The sequence below is a fragment of the Anopheles funestus genome, chromosome 2RL (assembly GCF_943734845.2).
Source record: "Anopheles funestus chromosome 2RL, idAnoFuneDA-416_04, whole genome shotgun sequence".
In the NCBI taxonomy this organism is placed as follows: domain Eukaryota; kingdom Metazoa; phylum Arthropoda; class Insecta; order Diptera; family Culicidae; genus Anopheles; species Anopheles funestus.
In genome coordinates, this window is record NC_064598.1 from 97,266,676 (window position 1) to 97,289,745 (window position 23,070).

The following is a 23,070-nucleotide window of genomic DNA, read 5'->3' on the forward strand; positions in this document are numbered from 1 at the left end:
GATCTGCTGACTAAGGATCTTCCACCAGCTACATTTAAAAAGCATTGACTATCTTTGGGAATACAGTATCTAGTGAATAACTTGAGGAGAGCTGTTAAGATACAACTACTTTCTCTTTAGTTGAAAGACAGCTAATATCAATGAGCTAACAAGACATACATAAACGCATGCAATAGATGTTATGTGTTAAGAGAACAACTTGTGTTTGATCAAATTGAGCGCTTCTAAAGAAGTGACCAGTAAAAATTGTACGAAAATCAATCATGTAAAATGTAATGTAAAATGTGATTGAAAAAGGAAAAAATCTGATTTATGTGGAATATTCGAAAAACGTTGGGGATATCTCGGTCAAATCCGGCAAACAGCCGTCATGGCCGAACCGGTCCGTCGCTGTCAAGTTCGCTGTCAACCAACCTCTTGTACAACCATTTTGCGGGCCTGTGTATTTGTTGGTAAAATGTCCGCCGCTTGAAGCCTGAAATATTTGTGCAAGTTTGTTATCTGTGTAATTGTCTGGCATTATACGTGTAATTGCTGGTTCTCTACTGGTCGTAGATTAACTCGTCCTAGCGCTGCGATCATTTCGCAGTAGGAACTTTGTAGGCGAACAGTGCAAACAAAGGGGTAGATTCCCCACTGGCTTTACACGCCATGAGCAACTCGGAGAGCAGCAGCAGCAGCAGCGGCAGCAAAAATGCAAAGTCAGAAGAAAATCAGGATGAGCTGATTATAAAACAACAGCGCGAAATCGAACAAGAGGTATGTGACGCCCGACACTGCTGTCCTTGGTGAGACAATTTCTCATGTTTCTACTACCTCCGTTTTAGATTGCTCATTCCAATCCGCTAGTCAGTGAGTCGCAGCCGATCTCCAGTCTCAACCAGGAGTACCTGGACGATCCTGTCTACATATCAAAAATTAAAGATCTCTCCTCCAAGTACCGAGCGATTCGGCGCAGCCGTCCAGATGGGAACTGCTTTTTCCGAGCATTTGCTTACGCTTACCTGGAATATTTGGTGCGAAACAAGGACGAATTTCAAAAGTTCTATGAATATGCATCCAAATCCCGGGAACGGTTAACGGAGGCCGGCTTTCCACCGTTTACGATCGAAGACTTTTATGAAACGTTTATGGAGGTGATTAACAAGGTGAAGCCGGAAGGCGATGACATCGCTACTGCCCTCAGCGAGCTGCACAAGCTGTTCAACGAGCAGGGCTACTCGGATTATGTCGTCGTGTATCTGCGATTGATTACCTCGAGCCATCTGCAGGAGAAGGCCGACTTTTATCAGAACTTCATCGACGGTAACATCACGATTGTGGAGTTTTGCCACCAGGAGGTGGAGCCCATGTACAAGGAATCGGATCACATTCACATCATCGCTATCTGCTCCGCACTGGATGCCGGTGTGCGGGTCGAGTATATGGATCGGGGCGACGGTGATCAGGTGATTGCTCACGATTTTCCGGATGGCTTCAAACCGAACGTCTATCTGTTGTACCGTCCGGGACATTACGATATTTTGTACCCCAACAGTCAGCAGGCGTAAGGTATGCGCAACCTAGGATGCCTGGTGCCGGTAGTTCGGTGCATAATTTAAGGCGTATAAATATCCTGCTGCATGGATGCATACCAACCATACCAACGAAACGTGTCTACTATGATGTCTCTTTGTTTCCTGCAAGCCAACCTTGGATCATTCAGTACTATACTACACTTCGTCGATACTAGCAAGCTACTCAATATAAATACAATGTACGGAAGAATCGTAATAAATCAAACCACAACTCCTGATCAATTTTTCAGTGAGAAAAATGCTTCGTATTTATTTAAACGACAGTGTGTTTGTGTGTCTAATTAAGCTTCTATCTCACCGAGATACAATGTTTTATCGCTCGATCCTGACACGATGATCGGTTCCGTAGGGTGAAAGTCGATATCATTAACGCTACCATTATGTCCTGGCAATTTGTACAGAATGCGACGCGATGTTGTGTCCCATATGTACACGAATCTATCTGCCGAACCTGCGCTAATCTTCAATCCATCCGGCGACCAGCCACATCTGAGCAAGTTCTTCTCAAAGTTGTGCTGATGGCCTGTGAACACCTTTACACACCGCTCGCCGGGTACATAAGGACGAATGTCCCAGATGCGCAATGTGTTGTCCATGGAGTTGCTAAGCACGTACGAGCCATCGGGCGACAGCGAAAGACCAGTCACCGTGTCCGTGTGGCCACGCAGTCGATATACAATCTCCTTTTTGCGTATATCCCACACCTTAATCTCATTATCGATCCCTCCTGAGATGACCTGTTCGGCTGTGTCGTTGAAACATACCGCAGTCACTTGGTATGTGTTATCGAACGTGCTCACGACGTGTCTTTTTCGTGCATCCCATATTTTGATCGACGAATCATCCGAACCGGAAACGATTAGTGTCGGCCCACGGCGTGCACCACAGCAACTGTTTACGAAGTGTGTATGGCCCTTCAGTTTGCGTATGCGAGTGCACGTTGGTACGTCCCACACGCCAACCACTTTGTCTGTGGCGCACGTATAAATGTTGGAACCATCCGGAGAAAAATGTGCTTCCATTACTGCTCCCGAATGGCCACTCAGTACACCAACATTTTCGCACTCGTCGTACACTTTCCAAAGAACTGATAAACAAAGAAACAATCCATTTTAATACTGTTGTCGAAAATTAATGTTCTGGTTGTTTTTTGTGTGATACTTACAAATTTGTCGATCAAACCCCGTCGACAGTAAATGTTCTCCTTCCGGATGAAATTCGGTGGAAAATATCTCCCCACCATGACCCTCCAGTAGCATAATCGGTCCCAATAATCCGGATGTACGCTCAACATTCTGTGAAAGGAAAAACATAGATTAGAATACCATTTGATTGAAACCACCGAATCCGGACGATCAATTGTACCTGTTCGAGAAGTTGTTTGTCTTTGGCCGTGTACGCTACGATATCTGTGCGAGATTTCTTCGCATTTGCTACCGGAACTAACGCGTCTGATGGACGTTTTATTGCAGCGGCATTCATGTTGGTTATTTCAGCTTAAATTTCTAAATTTTCAGCAAATAGAAAAGAATGTTTTCACTACGTTTTCCGGCCAAACAGCGTCTCTGGTTTGTTGTGACATTCAATTAAATGACATTTGGTGTGCTATAAAAAGAGCTCCCCACTGAATTAAATTTGCCGGACAAATATTTAAATTTTTCTCCTATTTTATGTTTTATTCGAAATTTGCTTTTAAATATTGTTAATTAAAAATTAAATTAAATAGCTAAATTGTTAATTTAGGTCTGTTTATTTCCCATAAACGATTGAAAATGACACTGTGCCAGCGACTGTTGGATGACAGCCGACTGTTTGTAGGAACACGATGGGAATGAAACGAAGATTTTGTTCCACACGCGTTTGGTGAATCAAGTCGGTGTAGCAGTGCACTTTAATCAGTGAATTAATCGCTGAATTCTTGCGTTTAGTGTTTTAATTGGCCAAAAAACAGGAAATTAACTGCACGAAGATGGTTGTGAAACCGGGAATGACCGCGATGAAACCGCAGGGACAGGCTTACAAGGATAAAAGCAAACCGGCTGACATCCGTCTGAGCAACATCAATGCTGCCAAAGGTGGGTGTAATTGGAATCTGTGGAATAAGCAATGGGACTATGCCGAAGTATGGAAAAGGCTCACGTGCTTTGCTTTTGTGTAATATGAGCTAAAGAAACCCATTCGAATGTTATGGAAATGGAGTAAATAAACTTGTTTTTGGGCAATCGTTCGAGAACATTTGCTTTCTTCGCTTGTGCTATGCATGTTCACTGCATCAAATCGAAGTAATTTATCAGCCAAATTCTATTCATAAACCATTTTTACTAAAATTATGGATGCTCAGCGGCAAACAATAGTTCTTTTCCTAAATATGAAGCCATTGTTGGTTACCCAATGTTTGCTTCGACTATTTTACTGTTTTCTGACAACATAACCTCAATGTTGTGAGTCATATGATACGTTCCTTCGTATGTCATACGCCGGGTTCATTTATGTTTATAACTTTTGCAGCCGTTTCCGATGCTATCCGCACCAGCTTGGGACCGCGTGGCATGGACAAGATGGTGAGTAATACGAGAAAGACTGTTGTACGAGATTGTTTTAATTGAATCGTTTTAAATTCATTACAGATTCAAGCATCGAATGGTGAAGTTACCATCACCAACGATGGAGCTACGATCCTGAAACAGATGAACGTCATTCATCCAGCCGCCAAGATGTTGGTGGAACTGTCTCGTGCACAAGACGTGGAGGCTGGAGACGGTACCACATCGGTTGTCGTCGTGGCCGGCGCTTTGCTGGAGGCGGTTGAAAAGCTGCTGCAGATGGGAATCCATCCGACAGCTATCTCGGAAGCGTTTCAACGTTGTTCCGCTAAGGCGGTGGAGATTCTGACCGAAATGTCCCGCCCGGTGGAACTGAACGATCGTGAATCGCTGATCAAGAGTGCATCGACCTCGCTGAACTCAAAGGTGGTCTCGCAGCACAGCAGCATGTTGGCCCCGATTGCAGTTGATGCCGTATTAAAAGTAACTGAATCACACGCCCAAGCGTCGGTAGACTTGAAGAACATAAAAATCATCCGCAGCCTTGGTGGCACTATCGAGGATACGGAGCTTATCGATGGGCTTGTGTTCACACAACGCTCTTCGGGTATGAATGGGCCAAAGCGTGTCGAAAAGGCAAAGATTGGTTTGATTCAGTTCTGCATATCTGCACCGAAAACAGATGTAAGTACCCATTGGATCAGGCATCAGGCACAAACAACTTATCATCTTTTGTCCACATCTTTTAGATGGATCATAGCGTGATTGTGTCCGATTATGCTGCGATGGATCGAGTGTTGAAGGAGGAACGAGCCTATATCCTGAACATTGTCAAGCAAATCAAAAAGTCAGGCTGTAACGTACTGCTGGTACAGAAATCAATCCTCCGTGACGCGGTTTCGGATCTGGCCCAACATTTCCTGGACAAAATCAAGGTCATGGTCGTTAAGGATATTGAACGTGAAGACGTTGAGTTTGTCTGCAAAACGCTTCATTGTCGACCGATCGCCTCCCTGGATCATTTCGTCGCCGAGAACATGGTGAACGCGGATTTGGTCGAAGAAGTGGCCAGTGGTTCGACAAAGTTCGTGAAAGTGACCGGTATTCAGAATATGGGACAAACCGTGTCGATCGTTGTACGTGGATCGAACAAGCTGGTCCTGGAGGAAGCGGACCGTTCCCTCCACGATGCGTTGTGTGTGGTGCGTTGTTTGGTGAAGAAGCGTGCCCTTATCGCTGGTGGAGGAGCTCCCGAGATTGAAATGGCTCTACAACTGGCAGCTTACGCTCAAACGCTACAGGGTGTCGATGCGTACTGTTTCCGCGGATTTGCGAACGCACTTGAAGTAATTCCTTCTACGTTAGCCGAAAATGCTGGACTGAACCCGATAGCTACCGTTACAGAGCTGCGTAATCGTCACGCACAGGGTGAGAAGAATGCAGGAATTAACGTGCGCAAGGGTGCGATTACAGACATCCTGGCGGAGAACGTCGTACAGCCACTGCTGGTGTCCATCTCGTCGATAACGCTCGCATCCGAGACGGTGCGTTCGATCCTGAAGATAGATGACATCGTGAATACCATGCAATAAGCAGAAGCAGCTCCGTATTTATCAGTTACTCGTCAGGGCGCGGTCACATAACCGCATCACTAACCCACGAATGCGTTCATTCTTAACTCACCCAACACGCATTTATGTGCACCTTCCTATACACGCTTCTTAAGTCGCCTTGCAGAACACTTTCCTTTCGGATACGATTCGGAATCATTAAAAAACACACCCACACATTAATCGTTTGTTTGTAATGTTCGTATTCGCATCTTCTCTTAATAAACAAAACCTTAAAGTAACCATCGTGGTGTGGATTATTTCTTTGACGCCATAGGCTCGAAAGCGTCTGGCATTCGTTCGATAACGTAGCGGTTTACAGCCACGTTCATGATCGGCACACCAGGAATTTTACGAATGCGGCGTTTCAGATCCTTATCGTTGGTAGCCACTATGTAGCATTTGTGCTGAGTAACTCGCTGCACAAGACAGTCATCGGCGTATGTACCCCTGTGCATACAGTGCAACCGCTCAAAACGTGGATCTTTTATGATGCGGAGAGCTAATTTGTACTTTTGTCCAAGCTTCTCCAACTCAGCCACCACACAGTCCGTAATGTACGGTATACACTTCGCGTACAGACAGTCCATCATGGTTTTGATGATATCAAGCTTGTTTTTGATGCTGAAATTCACGAAGTTCGTGTCGACCAGTACGTGGTACGGTGGGCCGAGTTGTGTGTTGTATTGGAAGAACATTGCCGAATTGCCTTGGGGTCGTTCGACCAGTTTTGGCTCATCACTGTCGCGTTTTTTCTTCTGTTTCGCTGCGGAACGGTCCGCAGGTTTTAGCCGGGCATCGGTAGATTTGATCATCCGTCGCAGCAGCGCCGAACGTTGCTGTTGCAATCTCTTCAGCTGATTTTTGTTAGCCTGAAAACAAGTTTCAAGTGAATCAATTCAGGTAAGCAATTAAAACAAGTGGTTATACCATGATTTTCTCTTTCAGTTAGCCAAAAAATGAGAAATGTAGTCCAATCGAGGGGTGATGAGCTCCGGAACGCGCTGTAGCCACAATCCAAAACATGTGTTTGTTGTGACATTTGTTGCTGTCATTTCACCGCCAGCCCGGGTGCTATAAAAACCACCAGCCTCTAGTCACCTTGGTGCATACATCAGGTGTCATTTTGGCACTTGACGCAGAGGTAAAAAAATAAAGAAAGCAAATTACATTTATTGATAAATACAGACAAAAAACTTTGCTAAACATTTTCTTTCTTCGTAGCCGTCCAGCCGAGCGCTTTATCTGCGTGTGCGGAAGTGCCATTAATCATCAGCTGAGGTCACACACGTCTGTAAGCGTTTGTCGATAGGCAGTGGATCCCTTTCGTGCACGAACTAGCAAACAACCCCTAAAGTGCACAGTTTGTTCTTCGGAAAAAAAGTTTGGGGTGCGGCACGTAGTGCAAAATAGGTGATATTCGCAGTTAAAGCTCTACAAGCAGGCTAAAAGGTGAAGATGGAAGACTTGAAGGAACAATTTCCTGCATACAACTCCGTGCTGCGACAATCGAATGGACAACAAAGACCGTACCACAGCACCGGTCTTCCGGACTGTCCACCCAATGGGGCAGGAATACCGGGAATGGTGATGATTGGGCGGAAAAATGGGCCAGCCGTGCCGCCAAAACCGCGCAAAAATGGCCAGCAACAAGTTCCTCCTCAGGTCCCGAAAAGCTCAAACGTGAAGCAGTACTGTGAACCATCGTTCTCCACACTGCTCGAAGGCCAAGCCACCAACCTTGACGAGCATGCTTACACAAACGTAACGAACGCTACGAACGGAGCGACAAACACTGCCCGTGGCGGTAAGCTGGGGGCGCGTAAGGTCACCCTTGATGATGCCCTCGAGTTACAGCACGTCAAAGAAGCGCTGGAACATCACAAACGTACGCTGGAAGCGAACCGCTCCAAGTCACTCCAGGGCCAAGGCCCGGAGCATAGTAACACGGTGTACGAAAATACACAACCAGCATCGTACGCAGGCAGTTACGCATCGGACGCAACGTACTCGAATCTTCCCGGAGCGCCACATCCCGGACATCAGGGAGGAAAAAACAATGAAGGACTGATCTATAGCAACATAATGCACAACACGAACCCATCGAAACCGTTTCCTCAGCGACAAATATCGGAAGAATTGCCACCGCCGCCGCCACAGGACATGCCACTCCAGCTGACTTTGAATGCACTCAACTTGGAGGATAACGATGATGAATTCCCACCACCGCCGAGTCCGGTCAGCTCGTCGTACAGCGAGCTAAGGCGAGCTACCGATCTGCCACATATGGGTCGTCAATCGCAACCCACGTACACGTTGGTGGGTCCCGGTGCTGGAGGTGTCGGTGCACCGGGAGGCCAGACATACAGTAATATGGCTCCGGGAAGTCAAATTTACGCCAACAACATGCACCATCAGTCACTGTACGGTACGTACGGCATGAGTTCGCAAGGGTCGACCACGTACGAGTCGATCTACGAACCGATCAATCCACGCCCTCCGAGTCAGATGTCGGGACGATCGAACTACTCGCTGTACGCGCCGTACGTCAACTCGCACGGTATCAACAGTCCGAATGATAGCATCATAACGAGCGCCTCGCAGCAACAGCACCGGGGCCATGGCGGTAACACGATGTCCAAGGGTGCCGAAGTGGACACGCTCACGGATCTGCTGGTACAATCGATACAGGACCAGGAATCGTTCGGCACGTGCGTAAAGTGTGGCGAGCGTGTCGTCGGCGAAAAGACGGGCTGTACCGCGATGGACAAGATTTATCACATCGCTTGCTTTACGTGCCACCAGTGTCAGATCAATTTGCAGGGCAAACCGTTCTACGGACTGGACGGGAAACCGTACTGTAAGGAGGACTATTTGAACACGCTGGAAAAGTGTTCCGTCTGCTTGAAGCCGATCCTGGAGCGTATTCTCCGTGCCACGGGCAAACCGTACCATCCGCAGTGCTTCACGTGCATCGTCTGTGGCAAATCGCTGGACGGCATCCCGTTCACGGTGGACGCCACGAACCAGATACACTGTATCGATGATTTCCACAAAAAGTTTGCGCCCCGCTGCTGCGTCTGCAAGCTGCCGATTATGCCCGGTCCGGGTGAGGACGAAACGGTGCGCGTGGTGGCGCTCGATCGCAGCTTCCACATCAACTGCTACAAGTGCGAGGACTGCGGGTTGGTGCTGTCGTCCGAAGCGGAAGGGCGCGGTTGCTATCCGCTCGACGATCACATACTCTGCAAGAGCTGTAACGCCAAACGGGTGCAAACCCTCACCAGCCATATGACGACCGAGCTGTAGAACAGATTTCACACCACTTTCACGCTAGTGCGGCTTCGCGCAAAAACCGAAGAACTCGTCGCATCGCAAAAACAACAACAAAACAAACTCTTTGTACTTAAGCAGGGCTAAGTAGAGATAGTTAAGCCACAAAATTAAGCCGATGCGTAAAACAGATGCAACGAAAACAAAACAAAAAAGGCGAGAAGAAGTTTTAGTCAAATTTTTGGTGTGTACACACACACACACACACCAAACGAATTGAATTAGCACAAAGCATCATCATCGACTGGTTCATGATCTTTCCACACATTCCACACACTTTTTGAATGCATTCCACTGTTTCTCGTATCTCGTATTTATAGCTTTTATTATATATAGTGCGATATATATATATATATAGGACCCCGTTTCGCTGTCCATTAGGAACTAGATGGTTCTAGACGTTGCTGTTGTTTTCTTAACCAAGTTTAACCACCATTCTCATTACCAGGAAGTAGCGAAACTAGCTAGGAGGAGGAGGGTTACGGGATAAAATAACGACAACAAAACAAAAAAAACCCTATGCGTGATCAGTAATTGTAGACAGCAACGGTTCAATGTTGACAGGATTAACCGTGCATAGTACTAGTGTTTCTACTACTCTTTTAAACTAACCATTCCTGCGACCTAGGATTGTTGTCCAGATATGCATTTATTCGTCAGTAGCAAAGGAAAAAGCGTTGCGTGTTGCAACTACACACATTTGCGTAAAACAGTTCGTGTCACTCTCTTGTATGCGTGTGCTGAAGTTCAGACCGATAGTTACATCGTCGCATAAAAAAGTAATAGTCTAAAAGGGCAACAATGATGTTGATATTGCATTTCTGTCGCTTTAATAAACACTGTGGCAAAAAATAATTCAAATAGTCTGATGAAACCCTGATGACATCATCACATCAACACAGAATTTGAGTTGGTTGCGCACTAAAGAAGTGTGTTGCGGATGATTAATTTCCGCTTCACAAAATGGCATTTGTCATACGAGTGTCGTTTGCGTACGAGGGTTTTCTATTGACCAGATGATATGATGATATGATGAGTCAAGGAATGTGAATCACGGTTGTTATTACGGCGCTAATTGCATTCACCTGATTCTAGTATAAACGGCAATGTTACACACATGTCACCATATACTATCTCGCTGATGGTAAGGTGATCGTGCACGGTATTAAGGGTTGTTTTGCTATCGTCATCCGGTCCAATTTACATTGCGCGAGGGGTTGTTTAAACAAACTTTTACCCCTATTGTCGCAGACGTACAATTAGCATATCGGCGAGTAGAGGAAATTAATCTACAATACCTTTTATCACACCTTTTTTGCTGCGTGTCAAACGCTTACTTTATTGTACAAATTAAAGGTGCTAATCGTTTATGTTAACGATTAAAAACCATAAAACACAAACATAACTTCCCCTAAAATGGAACATAATGCCACACACAAAAGGCAATTTAACGGTTGGATGCACGTGGGTTTTTTGTTTTTTGAATGCTTAGCAATGCCTACTATGACTTTTATTCGGAAAAAACAGGGGAGAATTCAACAGAACGCCTCCATATTTAAATTGAGCACGAGGTGGAATTTAAACCGAAAAAATCAGATTGTACATAAATGTGTGGAAATACATAAGCTGAGCAGTAGTAGATAAGCAGTGTGTCTCTTTTCCGGATGTTTTCTGAGGGAAAAAACACAACCCCCGTTGTGTCCTTTTTTTTACTTTCCCTGATATCGTTTGCCCCTTTTTCCCACTCGCTGTGTGTGTATGTGTGTTTGTGTTATGCTAAAACTTTCCAATCCTTTTACATACTTTGCAAAAGGGGTTAGCTATAACAGTGGGAAACTGATTCGTGGTAGGGTTACTCAATGTGTGTGTTTTTTTTTAGGTTTTGAACGATGTGTAGCAATGATGTGTTCGGTGTACATAACGCACGTTGAATATCCTTATGCGGAAGGGTTGTCCGTAGGTAGGTGTGGGGTAGGTTTTTTAACAATCACCAAGCTGTCCAGAATGAAGGGGTTAGGCCGTTCTATCGTCCCAGCGTATGATTTAGTTGCGTACGAACCGGAGACGTGATTGGATATCGACGAGTGAGACGACGACACTTTGGTGAGGTGAGTTGCTGTTTTTTTTATTTCCTATTTTTAAATTTCTACCCAACATTCAAATGCGCATGTTTGAGAATTGTTTGTATGCAAAACAGCTGCCTAGAGCTGCCCCAAAACGCTCCACGGAGTGTAGTTGGTGTTTGAGTTGCGATCGGAGGTCCTTTCAGTTGTAAACTTCCCACTGGAGCTGCCCAAGTAGAGCGTCCTCATAAGGAAACCTCCAAGATTTGCGTCTTTTTTACTGCGAAAAATTTAATTAAGCTTTGATCATTCAAGACGGTAATCATTCTCAAGGCAAGGAATTTTGCACTCGAGATTGAAATTAAATTTCCCTGAAGAAAGCAAGCAGAAAGTCCTAAACGAAAACGGCCGTCAAACGGCCATTACTTCTGACATCGGAACGAAACGCGATGGTAGAAAGACGAGCAGGAGTTGGACAAATTGGCATCGATAGTGAATTTCTTAGTGGTGGAAAAATGGTATCGGTGTCCTTAGGTAACAGGGTAGCGAACGAGACTTTTGAGTGTGCTTCGGGAAGTCCACTTGAACGGGCATCGGGCGAATCGTGTTCACAACAAAAGGGAAAACACAATGCCCGAGTGTCCTGCGGGCATAAAATGTCCGTATTTTTAACAAGCCTGAAACTCGGACCATCGGCTCATCAGGTGTGTGGAAGATGGTGAAAGAGACCAGGGTAAGAGTTTCCGTAATTAGGAAATTAGAAATGTGATCCTGTGTAGCAGAATGGGCGATGGGTAGATTTTTTCTCTTCTTTCTATTGTGTTGTGTGCATGTTGCGTATTTTATAGACAACAGGCAGAACGTTTTAAAGAATGAAAAAAAAACCTTCAATCCCCCGCCCTGGAAACGGACAGGGCCCTTTGAAGGTTCGTAATTGGAGGATAGAAATGTCCACCCACACCCACCCCATACGCTCGATCAATTTCGATTTTCGGTGAAAATCTCAATACCTTGCCAGCTGAAGAGGGCTATATGTACAACACTGGTCAACGGTGCCGTCCAAACGACTTGGACGCTGGCAGGAAATGGAACGGTTGATGAAGGATGGTGCTTGAAATGGAATTTCTAATAAGAAAGAAAATGTGAAAGGAAAATCCATGTTAGTTAAATTTATTTAGCTGCTCGCTCTTCAGCTCACTTCAGCATTTCCGAAACGAAACGTCCTGGAAGACAGGACTGGTTTTCCTGTGTTTCTTGTAAGAAAAAGTCAAAATGGGAAAAATCACTTGTGCACTCAGGATGGGAGATGGGAGAGTCGATCCTCCTCCCTCCATATTGAAGCCAATACCTGTGTTAATAGTTGAATTTGAAATTGGACATACGAGCCAAAAAAGGGCGATTGATAAAGTCCCGGGGTTTTTCACCGCTACTGATTGGCCCCCAACCGAATAGACGACAAATGAAAATTCTCCACAAATCGAATCGTGTCTTGCGTTTTTTTTTTGGTCGTTCTTTTTTCAATAAGTGGCCATCGGTCCGGAATGAAGTTAGATGGCGTCCCTTTTCACCGGTTAATGAAAAAGTGATTTGGGTTAGATTAATTTGGAACTCCCTTCCGCACCCTTTTTCCTCAACCTCAACCTCAGTGTGTGTGTGACGGTTCTGGTTGATTTATTGGGAAATTTTTTCGAAGTGAAATGTGATCAAGTATCGTACAAAAATCATCCCTTAAAATTGTGTCGAGTGGAAGTGGACTTCAAACAGCGGGGTTTTCCACCATTTCTAAGGTTCATTACGGCAAACGGGGAATCTAATTTTTAACTTCCAAATTTTGACAATTGTTACACAATTCCAGTATGTAAAAAAAGTTAAATAAACTCCAAAAAAACAGGAATAAAATGCCACCCTTCTTGATTGGGTTGTGCTGACAAGTATGGCAAGTTTTCTCAGCTGCTTTGATAATAACAAAAGAAGAAGCAGAAAAAAAATACGAACAGGATTTATTATCATAAACCGCCAGGGGTCAACCACAGGACTGAACCGGCTCAAATCGTCCCCTTTTTTTTTGGTAGTGGAATTTGATTTTATAGCCATTTGAAGCATTGAAAAACTGGAAAATCTTCCTTCCTGGGGGAATTGCCGGACGAACATTTCCATCTGGGTGGGAAAGAAAGGAAAAAGAAAAACCACCTCCCCTTTTTCTGGTAAGACATACTGCAAGGGAGGCCATTTCCCTGTTTTCATATTTATGACAATCGACTGAATCTTCAAACTTTATCGTACTAACAATAATATGTAATACCAAAATCCACCACATCTGGGCACGGTGGTGTAAAGCCGGTAGGGATGTTCAAGGTGTCCAAGGGTGGGCAAAAAAACAAGAAAAACATGCATTTTTTAAAGCCGAAATCGAATTTACGTCAAATGTTTCGTTACCCTCCCTTCCGGATGTGTTATTTTTCTATTTCAACCGAAGTGAACCATCGTTGGCATTTACCATCGTCGGAACTTATCACAAATGTATTTATTTTTTCAAGAGCATTAGCAAAACATGTCGTTCAAATTATGTGCATGTATAGTTGCGTGTGCGTCAGGTTTCTCTCTTCACCCCTGTAGATCCGAGCCTATAGTCCAAGGCTCGTTGCTATGCAACCCGATGAGAATAGGATTTATAAACGAAACAGAGCGAACGATTGCGAAGAAAGGGAAGAAACACACTCGCACGGGAGGGAGGATTTAAATTCAAAGCCGTCCACAAATTCGACATGGACGTGATTGGGAGTAGCTTCGGAGGCGGAAAAAACCGCTCGGTCCGCTACGGTGCTGGTAATGAGCATGACGGACATGGGCGATAATGGGAGGCCTCATTATTCGGACCGCAATACAATGCCGGACCCGATAAGGTGACGTCCATTATTGAAATGAGCTGAACGTGCGTGTCCTTGCAGCAGCGTAGTGGAGAGTACGGGGGGAAAAAGGGACTCTCATTACTATGTAAATTGGATTGGGACAGACCGGACGATCTTTCACTCCCGGTAGCAGTGTGAGTGTCCTTATCGTAGAGAAGAAATCACCAGCACAACCTTGTTATCCTGGGCATGGGCTGTTATTAGTATTCTGATGAAAATGGACACCAAGAAGTACTGTGTTTTCCCGGCCACAGGGATTCTAAAAGTGTGAAAACTAAAATGGAAATAATGTTGAAGATAAGATGCATAAGATAATCTTCATCTATTTGTCTATTGCTTTAATGTAACGCACTTGAAATGAATTCCACTTTTTTTTCTTGGAACATCAGTGAACTTTTATACTACTTTTGAGCTAGTACTTTCATCAGTACTTTCAGTCTCTACAGAAAATGTGGCCCTCGAAAAATCTCGTTCATATCGTTGTTAAAACCCTTTTGTGTAATATAAGGACATCCGTACATTGGAACGTCCTCGGCGAGGGAGTTCCACTTTTATTCTTGCGACTTTATCCATCTTCTCCCATTACCCGACGATTTAACGTATTAACATACATGTCCATGGTCTTCTCTATAAGTTCAGTGTAGAATGATTGATTGTGTTTACATCCATCCATTCCATTCGTCCATCGGCAGCTGAATCGGTGGTGGAACAATTCACGCAACTTCATGCTATTTCAAAACGAGAGTCATTGAAGAAAAAGGGTTACAGATGGGATTAATTCTCAGTGATGTTCGACCCTTGGAAAAATGGCCTGATGGGTTCGATCACACAAAAGATCCGGTTACTGATATTTACTGATTATTAATCATAATTTTCCCTTGCATGCATCGAGTTCCAGTTTAATGTTTATTACTCATTCATGTTCGGGACGTCTCACACACGTTTCTAAAAGCGAAGTGTATTTAGTGCAAAATTATGTTAAAGGATGAATAATCCATCATACCTTTCTTTTGTGTTGGTTGTGGGCCAACATAGTTCGTGTACCAATTTCGTTTGAGTGCGGTCCCGGATGGCAAAGAACACTGGCGGAGGAGGCGTTTGTGGACACATTGCTTGCGGCGGGCAGTTTCCTTTTGTCCTTTGAGATGTAGGCAAAAAAAAACGCTCTCTCACACACACACACACAAACACAATGGGGGGAAATCTCCATTGGTGTGGCACCCCTTCAAGAGTTGGGATTTCAAGCTTTATCAGCATTCAAACGGAGAGTTGCCCACGGTGGAGCTACTTGACCGGGCGGATGTGTGGCGAGATTTGAGGAGCCTACCTACCCAAGTCCAAGTCGCCATAAATCTCAGTTAAAGGATCAGCGAAACGAGTCAAAAAAGGATTTGATTTATTTCCTTGCCAGGATTTCGGCTCGGTAAGCTTTTCCGTTGTAATTTATTTGAATTTACTTGAAATTAGATCATGACTCGGGGAGTTTTGCGGGGGGGAGGTTTTTTCCCCTGTATGTGTGTCCTCTCTGTGCTCTTTCCACTTAAAAGCCTCTTGAGGTTAGTGTCCGAGCACGTGAGGTGGATGATTTTAATGTCCATTGCGGACATTGGCGTACCGCAGCAAGCTCTTAACCACCCCTTCTAGCTATTGTGGACAAGTAGACACTATTTGTTCGAATTCGTTCCCCGTACCACTTTGGAACCACTCATATTTCGACACTAGCAATAATCATTTTACCAATAGTGTCCCAACAAACAAAAAAAAGGAAAAACAAGGATCTTCACTTCCATCGTTTTTTACCATGCCACACACACACACATGGTGTTAGTTTGACCCTCATTGCCAATTTCTTGGTCCCGGATTCTAGTTGTTGTGTCCGGTGAAGAGCCATAAAACACATTAAATCCCATAGAATAATCGAAATGTCACATTAAGATGTGAAATATAGACGAACAGCATTGGACCGAGGTTTGGATGGTCGTGATTTGCGGGAAAGGTGTCCTGCGTTGGAAAGCCTGGACATATCCTTGGGCTTGATGGTGTGCCACGTTAGACGCACGTTTGGTGAAATGGGCTTTCCTTCTACCGAGGCTTTGCATCCGATTAGTATGGAAAGTATAAACCCAACGTTACGCCACATGGGACGGAACAAAAAAAAACATTCGACCCCAACCCCCTTCCCCCTTCCCTTCCCATGATCCAAGCGGAACAAGAACCTCGGACTGGTCAACCATAAATATATATTTTATGAGCCTTGCTTTTGGTTTATATTTCCTTCTTTTCCGGAAGGCACACATTTTCCGTGTCGGAATGATTTGGTTTTTTGTTGTGTTCCTTCCCTGCGTTGATAGACATTTGGTTTAGTCGCCCTTCTTGCCGGTAGTGTTGGACTTGTTTGCATCGTAAGGATTTACTGGCAATCAGCAGCATCCCCTCTTTTTGCGGGTGGGGTAGTGAAGGTGGTACCGTGACTCCCTTGGGGGGAATAGTTTGAATGTTTTGTCCTAAGGGTGGTTCGATTCTTATTTTTTTTCGTGTGCTGTAAAGACGGAAAATGTATAGATTTGCAACAAATCAATACTCCGGTCCGGTTGGTAGATCGTGTGGAAGAGGTAAACGGGACGCATTTTTATGTTTTCTTTTAGCTTTTTTTTGTTGTAGCCAAACTCGAATGGTTTCCTTCTTTGTTGTTACATGAATCGATCAAGCATGACAGAATGGCAATGTATCATAACCAAACAACATGAAGGAGGAGTAGACGCTTCTCTGTGGAAATGTTTCTAATAATAATTTCGATTCTGGTTTGGTAGTAGTATAAGTTTTTATATTATTTAAATTGCTCAATGTTTAGTGTCCTAATGTGAAGTAGCTCATTTATGTAGCTCATAGTGAGCTAGCTCACGGGATCAGTGAGATGAGTTACCTTCATAATTGGTGAGACACCACACTGTAAACTAAGGATCGCATACCCAAATTAGCCATTCATTTGGCTCATACTTCTCGCTCTGCCTAACTATCAAACCTGTATGAGCGAACAAGCGGGCTACTCTGATCTTCAAGGACATGAAATGGGATCCGCCTCGAAATTTATAGCGTTTTTTTATTATTTTTCACTCTTTTTTTATTTAAAGCATTACTTGAGTGAAAAGAAACACATTGCAACCAATTGGCATTAAAATAAATCAATTAAATTTTTTTTGCAAAATTTCCCAAAAAAATCGTAAGGGGTAAGCCTTATGAAATTTTCGAGTTGAAAATTTTTTTAAATTTTTTTTTCTGATTTTTTATTATTTTTTTAATTTAAAGCATTATTTGAATGAAAAGAAACACATTGCAACAAATTTGCATGAAAATATATCACATTTATAAAGTTTGCTAAATTGCTCAAAAATGAGGAAAATTTTACATTTTCTCAAACAGGGTAAGGAACTTTGTTCCTCGAATAACTTCCGGCACGGACACCTGAGAGCATGGCTGTCCAAGAAGAAAATGTAGCCATAGGTGCCATCTATCGACCACAGGTTAAAGATTGGAGATCCGTTGGATACCGACCGAGTTATAGGCAAAACTTGGTGCAAAAATGAGGAAAATTTTACATTTTCTCAACAGGGTATGGAACTTGGTTCCTCGAATAACTTCTGGCACAGACATCTGAGAGCATGGCTGTCCAAGAAGAAAATGTAGCCATTGATGCCATCTATCGACCACAGGTTAAAGATTGGCGATCCGTTGGATGCCGACCGAGTTATAGGCAAAACTTGGTGCAAAAATGAGGAAAATTTTACATTTTCTCAAACAGGGTAAGGAACTTTGTTCCTCGAATAACTTCTGGCACGGACACCTGAGAGCATGGCTGTCCAAGAAGAAAATGTAGCCATTGATGCCATCTATCGACCACAGGTTAAAGATTGGCGATCCGTTGGATACCGACCGAGTTATAGGCAAAACTTTGTGGAAAAATGAGCCTTAGTAAATTTTATTTTTTTTGAATTTTTTGAATTTTTTATTATTTTTCACTATTTTTTTTATTTAAAGCATTACTTGAGTGAAAAGAAACACATTGCAACCAATTGGCATTAAAATAAATCAATTTAATTTTTTTTTGCAAAATTTCCCAAAAAAATCGTAAGGGGTAAGCCTTATGAAATTTTCGAGTTGAAAATTTTTAAAATTTTTTTTTCTGATTTTTTATTATGTTTTTAGTTTAAAGCATTATTTGAGTGAAAAGAAACACATTGCAACAAATTTGCATGAAAATATATCACATTTATAAATTTTGCTAAATTGCTCAAAAATGAGGAAAATTTTGCATTTTCTCAACAGGGTAAGGAACTTGGTTCCTCGAATAACTTCCGGCACGGACACCTGAGAGCATGGCTGTCCAAGAAGAAAATGTAGCCATAGGTGCCATCTATCGACCACAGGTTAAAGATTGGAGATCCGTTGGATACCGACCGAGTTATAGGCAAAACTTGGTGCAAAAATGAGGAAAATTTTACATTTTCTCAACAGGGTATGGAACTTGGTTCCTCGAATAACTTCTGGCACAGACATCTGAGAGCATGGCTGTCCAAGAAGAAAATGTAGCCATTGATGCCATCTATCGACCACAGGTTAAAGATTGGCGATCCGTTGGATGCCGACCGAGTTATAGGCAAAACTTGGTGCAAAAATGAGGAAAATTTTACATTTTCTCAAACAGGGTAAGGAACTTTGTTCCTCGAATAACTTCTGGCACGGACACCTGAGAGCATGGCTGTCCAAGAAGAAAATGTAGCCATTGATGCCATCTATCGACCACAGGTTAAAGATTGGCGATCCGTTGGATACCGACCGAGTTATAGGCAAAACTTTGTGGAAAAATGAGCCTTAGTAAATTTTATTTTTTTTGAATTTTTTGAATTTTTTATTATTTTTCACTCTTTTTTTTATTTAAAGCATTACTTGAGTGAAAAGAAACACATTGCAACCAATTGGCATTAAAATAAAACAATTTCATTTTTTTTGCAAAATTTCCCAAAAAAATCGTAAGGGGTAAGCCTTATGAAATTTTCGAGTCAAAAATTTTTTAAAATTTTTTTTCTGATTTTTTATTACGTTTTTAGTTTAAAGCATTATTTGAGTGAAAAGAAACACATTGCAACAAATTTTCATGAAAATATATCACATTTATAAGTTTTGATAAATTGCTCAAAAATGAGGAAAATTTTACATTTTCTCAAACAGGGTAAGGAACTTGGTTCCTCGAATAACTTCTGGCACGGACACCTGAGAGCATGGCTGTCCAAGAAGAAAATGTAGCCATTGATGCCATCTATCGACCACAGGTTAAAGATTGGCAATCCGTTGGATACCGACCGAGTTATAGGCAAAACTTGGTGCAAAAATGAGGAAAATTTTACATTTTCTCAAACAGGGTAAGGAACTTGGTTCCTCGAATAACTTCCGCCATGGACACCTGAGAGCATGGCTGTCCAAGAAGAAAATGTAGCCATTGATGCCATCTATCGACCACAGGTTAAAGATTGGCGATCCGTTGGATACCGACCGAGTTATAGGCAAAACTTTGTGGAAAAATGAGCCTTAGTAAATTTTATTTTTTTTGAATTTTTTGAATTTTTTATTATTTTTCACTCTTTTTTTTATTTAAAGCATTACTTGAGTGAAAAGAAACACATTGCAACCAATTGGCATTAAAATAAAACAATTTCATTTTTTTTGCAAAATTTCCCAAAAAAATCGTAAGGGGTAAGCCTTATGAAATTTTCGAGTCAAAAATTTTTTAAAATTTTTTTTCTGATTTTTTATTACGTTTTTAGTTTAAAGCATTATTTGAGTGAAAAGAAACACATTGCAACAAATTTTCATGAAAATATATCACATTTATAAGTTTTGATAAATTGCTCAAAAATGAGGAAAATTTTACATTTTCTCAAACAGGGTAAGGAACTTTGTTCCTCGAATAACTTCTGGCACGGACACCTGAGAGCATGGCTGTCCAAGAAGAAAATGTAGCCATTGATGCCATCTATCGACCACAGGTTAAAGATTGGCGGTTCGTTGGATACCGACCGAGTTATAGGCAAAACTTGGTGCAAAAATGAGCCTTAGTAAATTTTCATTTTTTTGAATTTTTTGATTTTTTTATGATTTTTCACTCTTTTTTTTATTTAAAGCATTACTTGAGTGAAAAGAAACACATTGCAACCAATTGGCATTAAAATAAATCAATTTCATTTTTTTGCAAAATTTCCCAAAAAAAACGTAAGGGGTAAGCCTTATGAAATTTTCAAGTTGAAATTTTTTTTAAATTTTTTTTCTGATTTTTTATTCTTTTTTTAATTTAAAGCACTATTTGAGTGAAAAAAAATGTATTTCAACAAAGTCGCATCAATCATGAGTGAGTAAAATGACCGAACCTTAACTTATACGCTTATGACTCCAAAATGAATCATTAAACGAGCGGACTCCTAATAACGACTCATTTACTCATTGAGTTGATTCACTAAATAGAGTTATTATTCTCATCTCTATTAGCAGTAGCTCAGTAGCGCATGTCAGTACAAAAATGGAACACAAAGTGATATCTTTGCATTTTGAAATCTCCATTTTAAAATCACACTCTAACGCTTCCTCAGCCAATCAGATGCTTCGGGAAAAGCCATTTTAAAATTACACCCCACAAACAGTTTTTTGCCTGTAAGTCATTTTTTTAATTCACATCATTTGCTTATATTCAAATGGCGGTTACATAATCCTTCCCTTTTCGGGTGGCGTTCAGACAAAGGAAAAGGGTTGGCAACAAGGATCATAATGGTGGATTTTATTTTTAATTCAACCTTTTACCTATATGCTTGTTTGGAAATGGTAGTTCCAATAAAAAATGCTCTCAAATCAGCGCATAAAAAAACACAAACACACAAAAGACATCGGAAAGGAGATTGTGGTTCGCATTGGTTGGATCTCATTATCTCATCATCATATGACGAAGCATGCATCTGTCGCACGGGCCGTGTGCACAGTTCAAAGACTGCTGGTGGCGTCGTCCTTGTTAACCCTCCGATTTTCACGATTTTGCTTATGTACAGCAGCCGAACAGAAAAAGGGATATGCTGCTGTGCCACGAGCCACAACCATTACACCCTTTTATGGTTTTTTTTTGTTGTGTGTGTGTGTGTCCCTTCTTCTGCTTTCAATGCCACACAGATTGCATCCGTTTACATCCTTTCGCCACCGGTTTTCACCTCATTCGAATACCTTTTGTTCGTGTTCGCCGGGGTTTGCCGGTTGACAGGGAGCGGAAAAGCGCATATTTGCACTTCCAAAAAGAAGGAAAAGGGAAAAAGGGAATTGCTGTCAGTTAAGGGGTTTCGTTTCGGGGTTTTTTTTTTCTTCTCTCTCGCTGTACGGTTCGGTTCACCCTTGTAACGTGCGCTTGCAACCCTCTCGTTTGTTGGAAAATCTATTCTGAATTCCCGTCTGTTTTCCCCCCTCATTTTTCTGCTTTCCCTTCATTCAGCCCTTTCGGGTTGTTGTGATGTTGATCCCATATTCATGCACACACACACATACTCACAAAGATACGATCCGATGATGATGACGACGACGACAACACACGGACGCAAGAAGCACCGAGCATATCAACGCCAGGACTACACCGTCCGTTGTGTGCAATTTATTTTATGATCCGCTTTTTCCGCTTCACGTTCCGATTCCCGATGTTTCCTTTATATTCTCTTTCTCTCTCGCTTGAAGGAGCAACAGAAAGAGATACAGTGAGGTTTTCCTTTTCGAGCAAAAAGGGCACAAAACGTTCCCTTTTCCGGTTGGCAGAGAAGGATGCTGTGTGTGCAACATTATATATTCAGGCGCATATATTTTCCATACATTATATTTTATTTCATACATTAAATTTGAACTGGCGCATGCGCAAGGTGGTGTGCAGGTTTTTTTTTTTGTGGCCACCCGTGTTGCCACCGTACGATCCACACACAGAAAGATGCCCGTGTTTCCCAACGTGTTTTCCAACCCCGGGAGCGGGAGTTTTCCCGGGGTGCGTCTGGAACGCTGGCTTGAGACTGGGTTGGGTTTGGGTTTGGAACCATGCGAAGGGATGGAAATTTCAGGTTAATTCGCGTGTTGGTATGAGGATTTGTTAAAGGGGTTGTAGAGCGCATATGTACAACACTGTTTCGAAACAGCCACGTCACTTACATAGTGCCGGTTTTGATTCGAAAATTCACCCTTTTGCTTTTCTTTCTGCGCATCAAGATTGGGGATGGTGGGTGGTCGCATCTTTTGATTTGACAGTTTAGGTAGTGTGTTTCTTTTTTGTTTTGTTTCTTAGCAGCTATGCTCAAGACAGACGGATAGACAGATAGATGGGTTGCTTTGATAGACAGTCGAAATGACATTGTTGCATCGTTCTCCATCGCTCTCCTCCAGCTGTAGTTCGATGATACGGTCGATGGTGACTATGGTTATAAGCGAATAAAGCGTATACGGTTGCTAGGATGGCTACTAGACAAAGGGAAGAAACATTGACGCTTCGTTACACCACAATGGGTGAATTATTTTAATTCAAACAAAAAAGAAAACCAAATTTTCCCAACTTAACAAAAGAATTTCTTTTCGAAGGAAAAGATTAAAAAGCTTCAAATTCTCAAAAACTAAATTCCAATTGATTGTTTGCGCCGAAAACCACACACACACACACGCGTACTATGCGTTCTATTTGTAATGTTGGCATTTTCCAAAACCGTCGTCCCCCTTTTGCAAATAGATTAACAAATTGCGTGCCGGCGTATGGTGGTGATCGACATGTGGAAAAAACTTTATCAATTCAACTCCAGCCTGACTGACTGGTGGGATTGGCGGGAAAGTTTGAAGAAGAGAGGTATTTGGCCCTTTTTTGACATTCAACTCCCGCGCTAGCAAAACGAAATGTAACAACAGCACAGAGAAGAGAAGAAAAAAAACCTGAAAGAATTGCAATCATGCGTACGTTGGTGGTTTTGTCCGATAAAGAGAGTCCT

The 23,070-nt window shown here is 42.6% G+C and overlaps 5 protein-coding genes across 5 annotated transcripts; 3 read left to right on the top strand and 2 right to left on the bottom strand.

The window, feature by feature from the left end:
• The first annotated feature begins 406 nt into the window (after window positions 1–406).
• LOC125763557 (ubiquitin thioesterase otubain-like) lies at window positions 407–1,799 on the top strand. The gene is made up of 2 exons (XM_049426854.1): window positions 407–759; window positions 828–1,799. Exons 1-2 carry the CDS (start codon window positions 652–654, stop codon window positions 1,548–1,550), a joined length of 831 nt encoding a protein of 276 aa, XP_049282811.1. The 5' UTR covers window positions 407–651; the 3' UTR covers window positions 1,551–1,799.
• On the bottom strand, window positions 1,800–3,153 carry LOC125763511 (U5 small nuclear ribonucleoprotein 40 kDa protein). Its single transcript, XM_049426776.1, has 3 exons — window positions 2,943–3,153; window positions 2,743–2,872; window positions 1,800–2,664 (listed from the first exon to the last, which is right to left on the bottom strand). Exons 1-3 carry the CDS (start codon window positions 3,057–3,059, stop codon window positions 1,859–1,861), a joined length of 1,053 nt encoding a protein of 350 aa, XP_049282733.1. The 5' UTR covers window positions 3,060–3,153; the 3' UTR covers window positions 1,800–1,858.
• Window positions 3,154–3,401: 248 nt separating this feature from the next.
• LOC125763457 (T-complex protein 1 subunit delta) lies at window positions 3,402–5,972 on the top strand. The gene is made up of 4 exons (XM_049426675.1): window positions 3,402–3,652; window positions 4,086–4,138; window positions 4,205–4,804; window positions 4,870–5,972. Exons 1-4 carry the CDS (start codon window positions 3,547–3,549, stop codon window positions 5,710–5,712), a joined length of 1,602 nt encoding a protein of 533 aa, XP_049282632.1. The 5' UTR covers window positions 3,402–3,546; the 3' UTR covers window positions 5,713–5,972.
• On the bottom strand, window positions 5,917–6,777 carry LOC125763593 (rRNA-processing protein FCF1 homolog). Its single transcript, XM_049426930.1, has 2 exons — window positions 6,661–6,777; window positions 5,917–6,602 (listed from the first exon to the last, which is right to left on the bottom strand). Exons 1-2 carry the CDS (start codon window positions 6,661–6,663, stop codon window positions 5,988–5,990), a joined length of 618 nt encoding a protein of 205 aa, XP_049282887.1. The 5' UTR covers window positions 6,664–6,777; the 3' UTR covers window positions 5,917–5,987.
• A 9-nt stretch (window positions 6,778–6,786) lies between these two features.
• Window positions 6,787–9,918, top strand: LOC125763434 (lipoma-preferred partner homolog). Its single transcript, XM_049426638.1, has 2 exons — window positions 6,787–6,874; window positions 6,955–9,918. The coding sequence occupies exon 2, from the start codon at window positions 7,189–7,191 to the stop codon at window positions 9,037–9,039; it is 1,851 nt and encodes a 616-aa protein (XP_049282595.1). The 5' UTR covers window positions 6,787–6,874; window positions 6,955–7,188; the 3' UTR covers window positions 9,040–9,918.
• The last annotated feature ends 13,152 nt before the right edge of the window (window positions 9,919–23,070 follow it).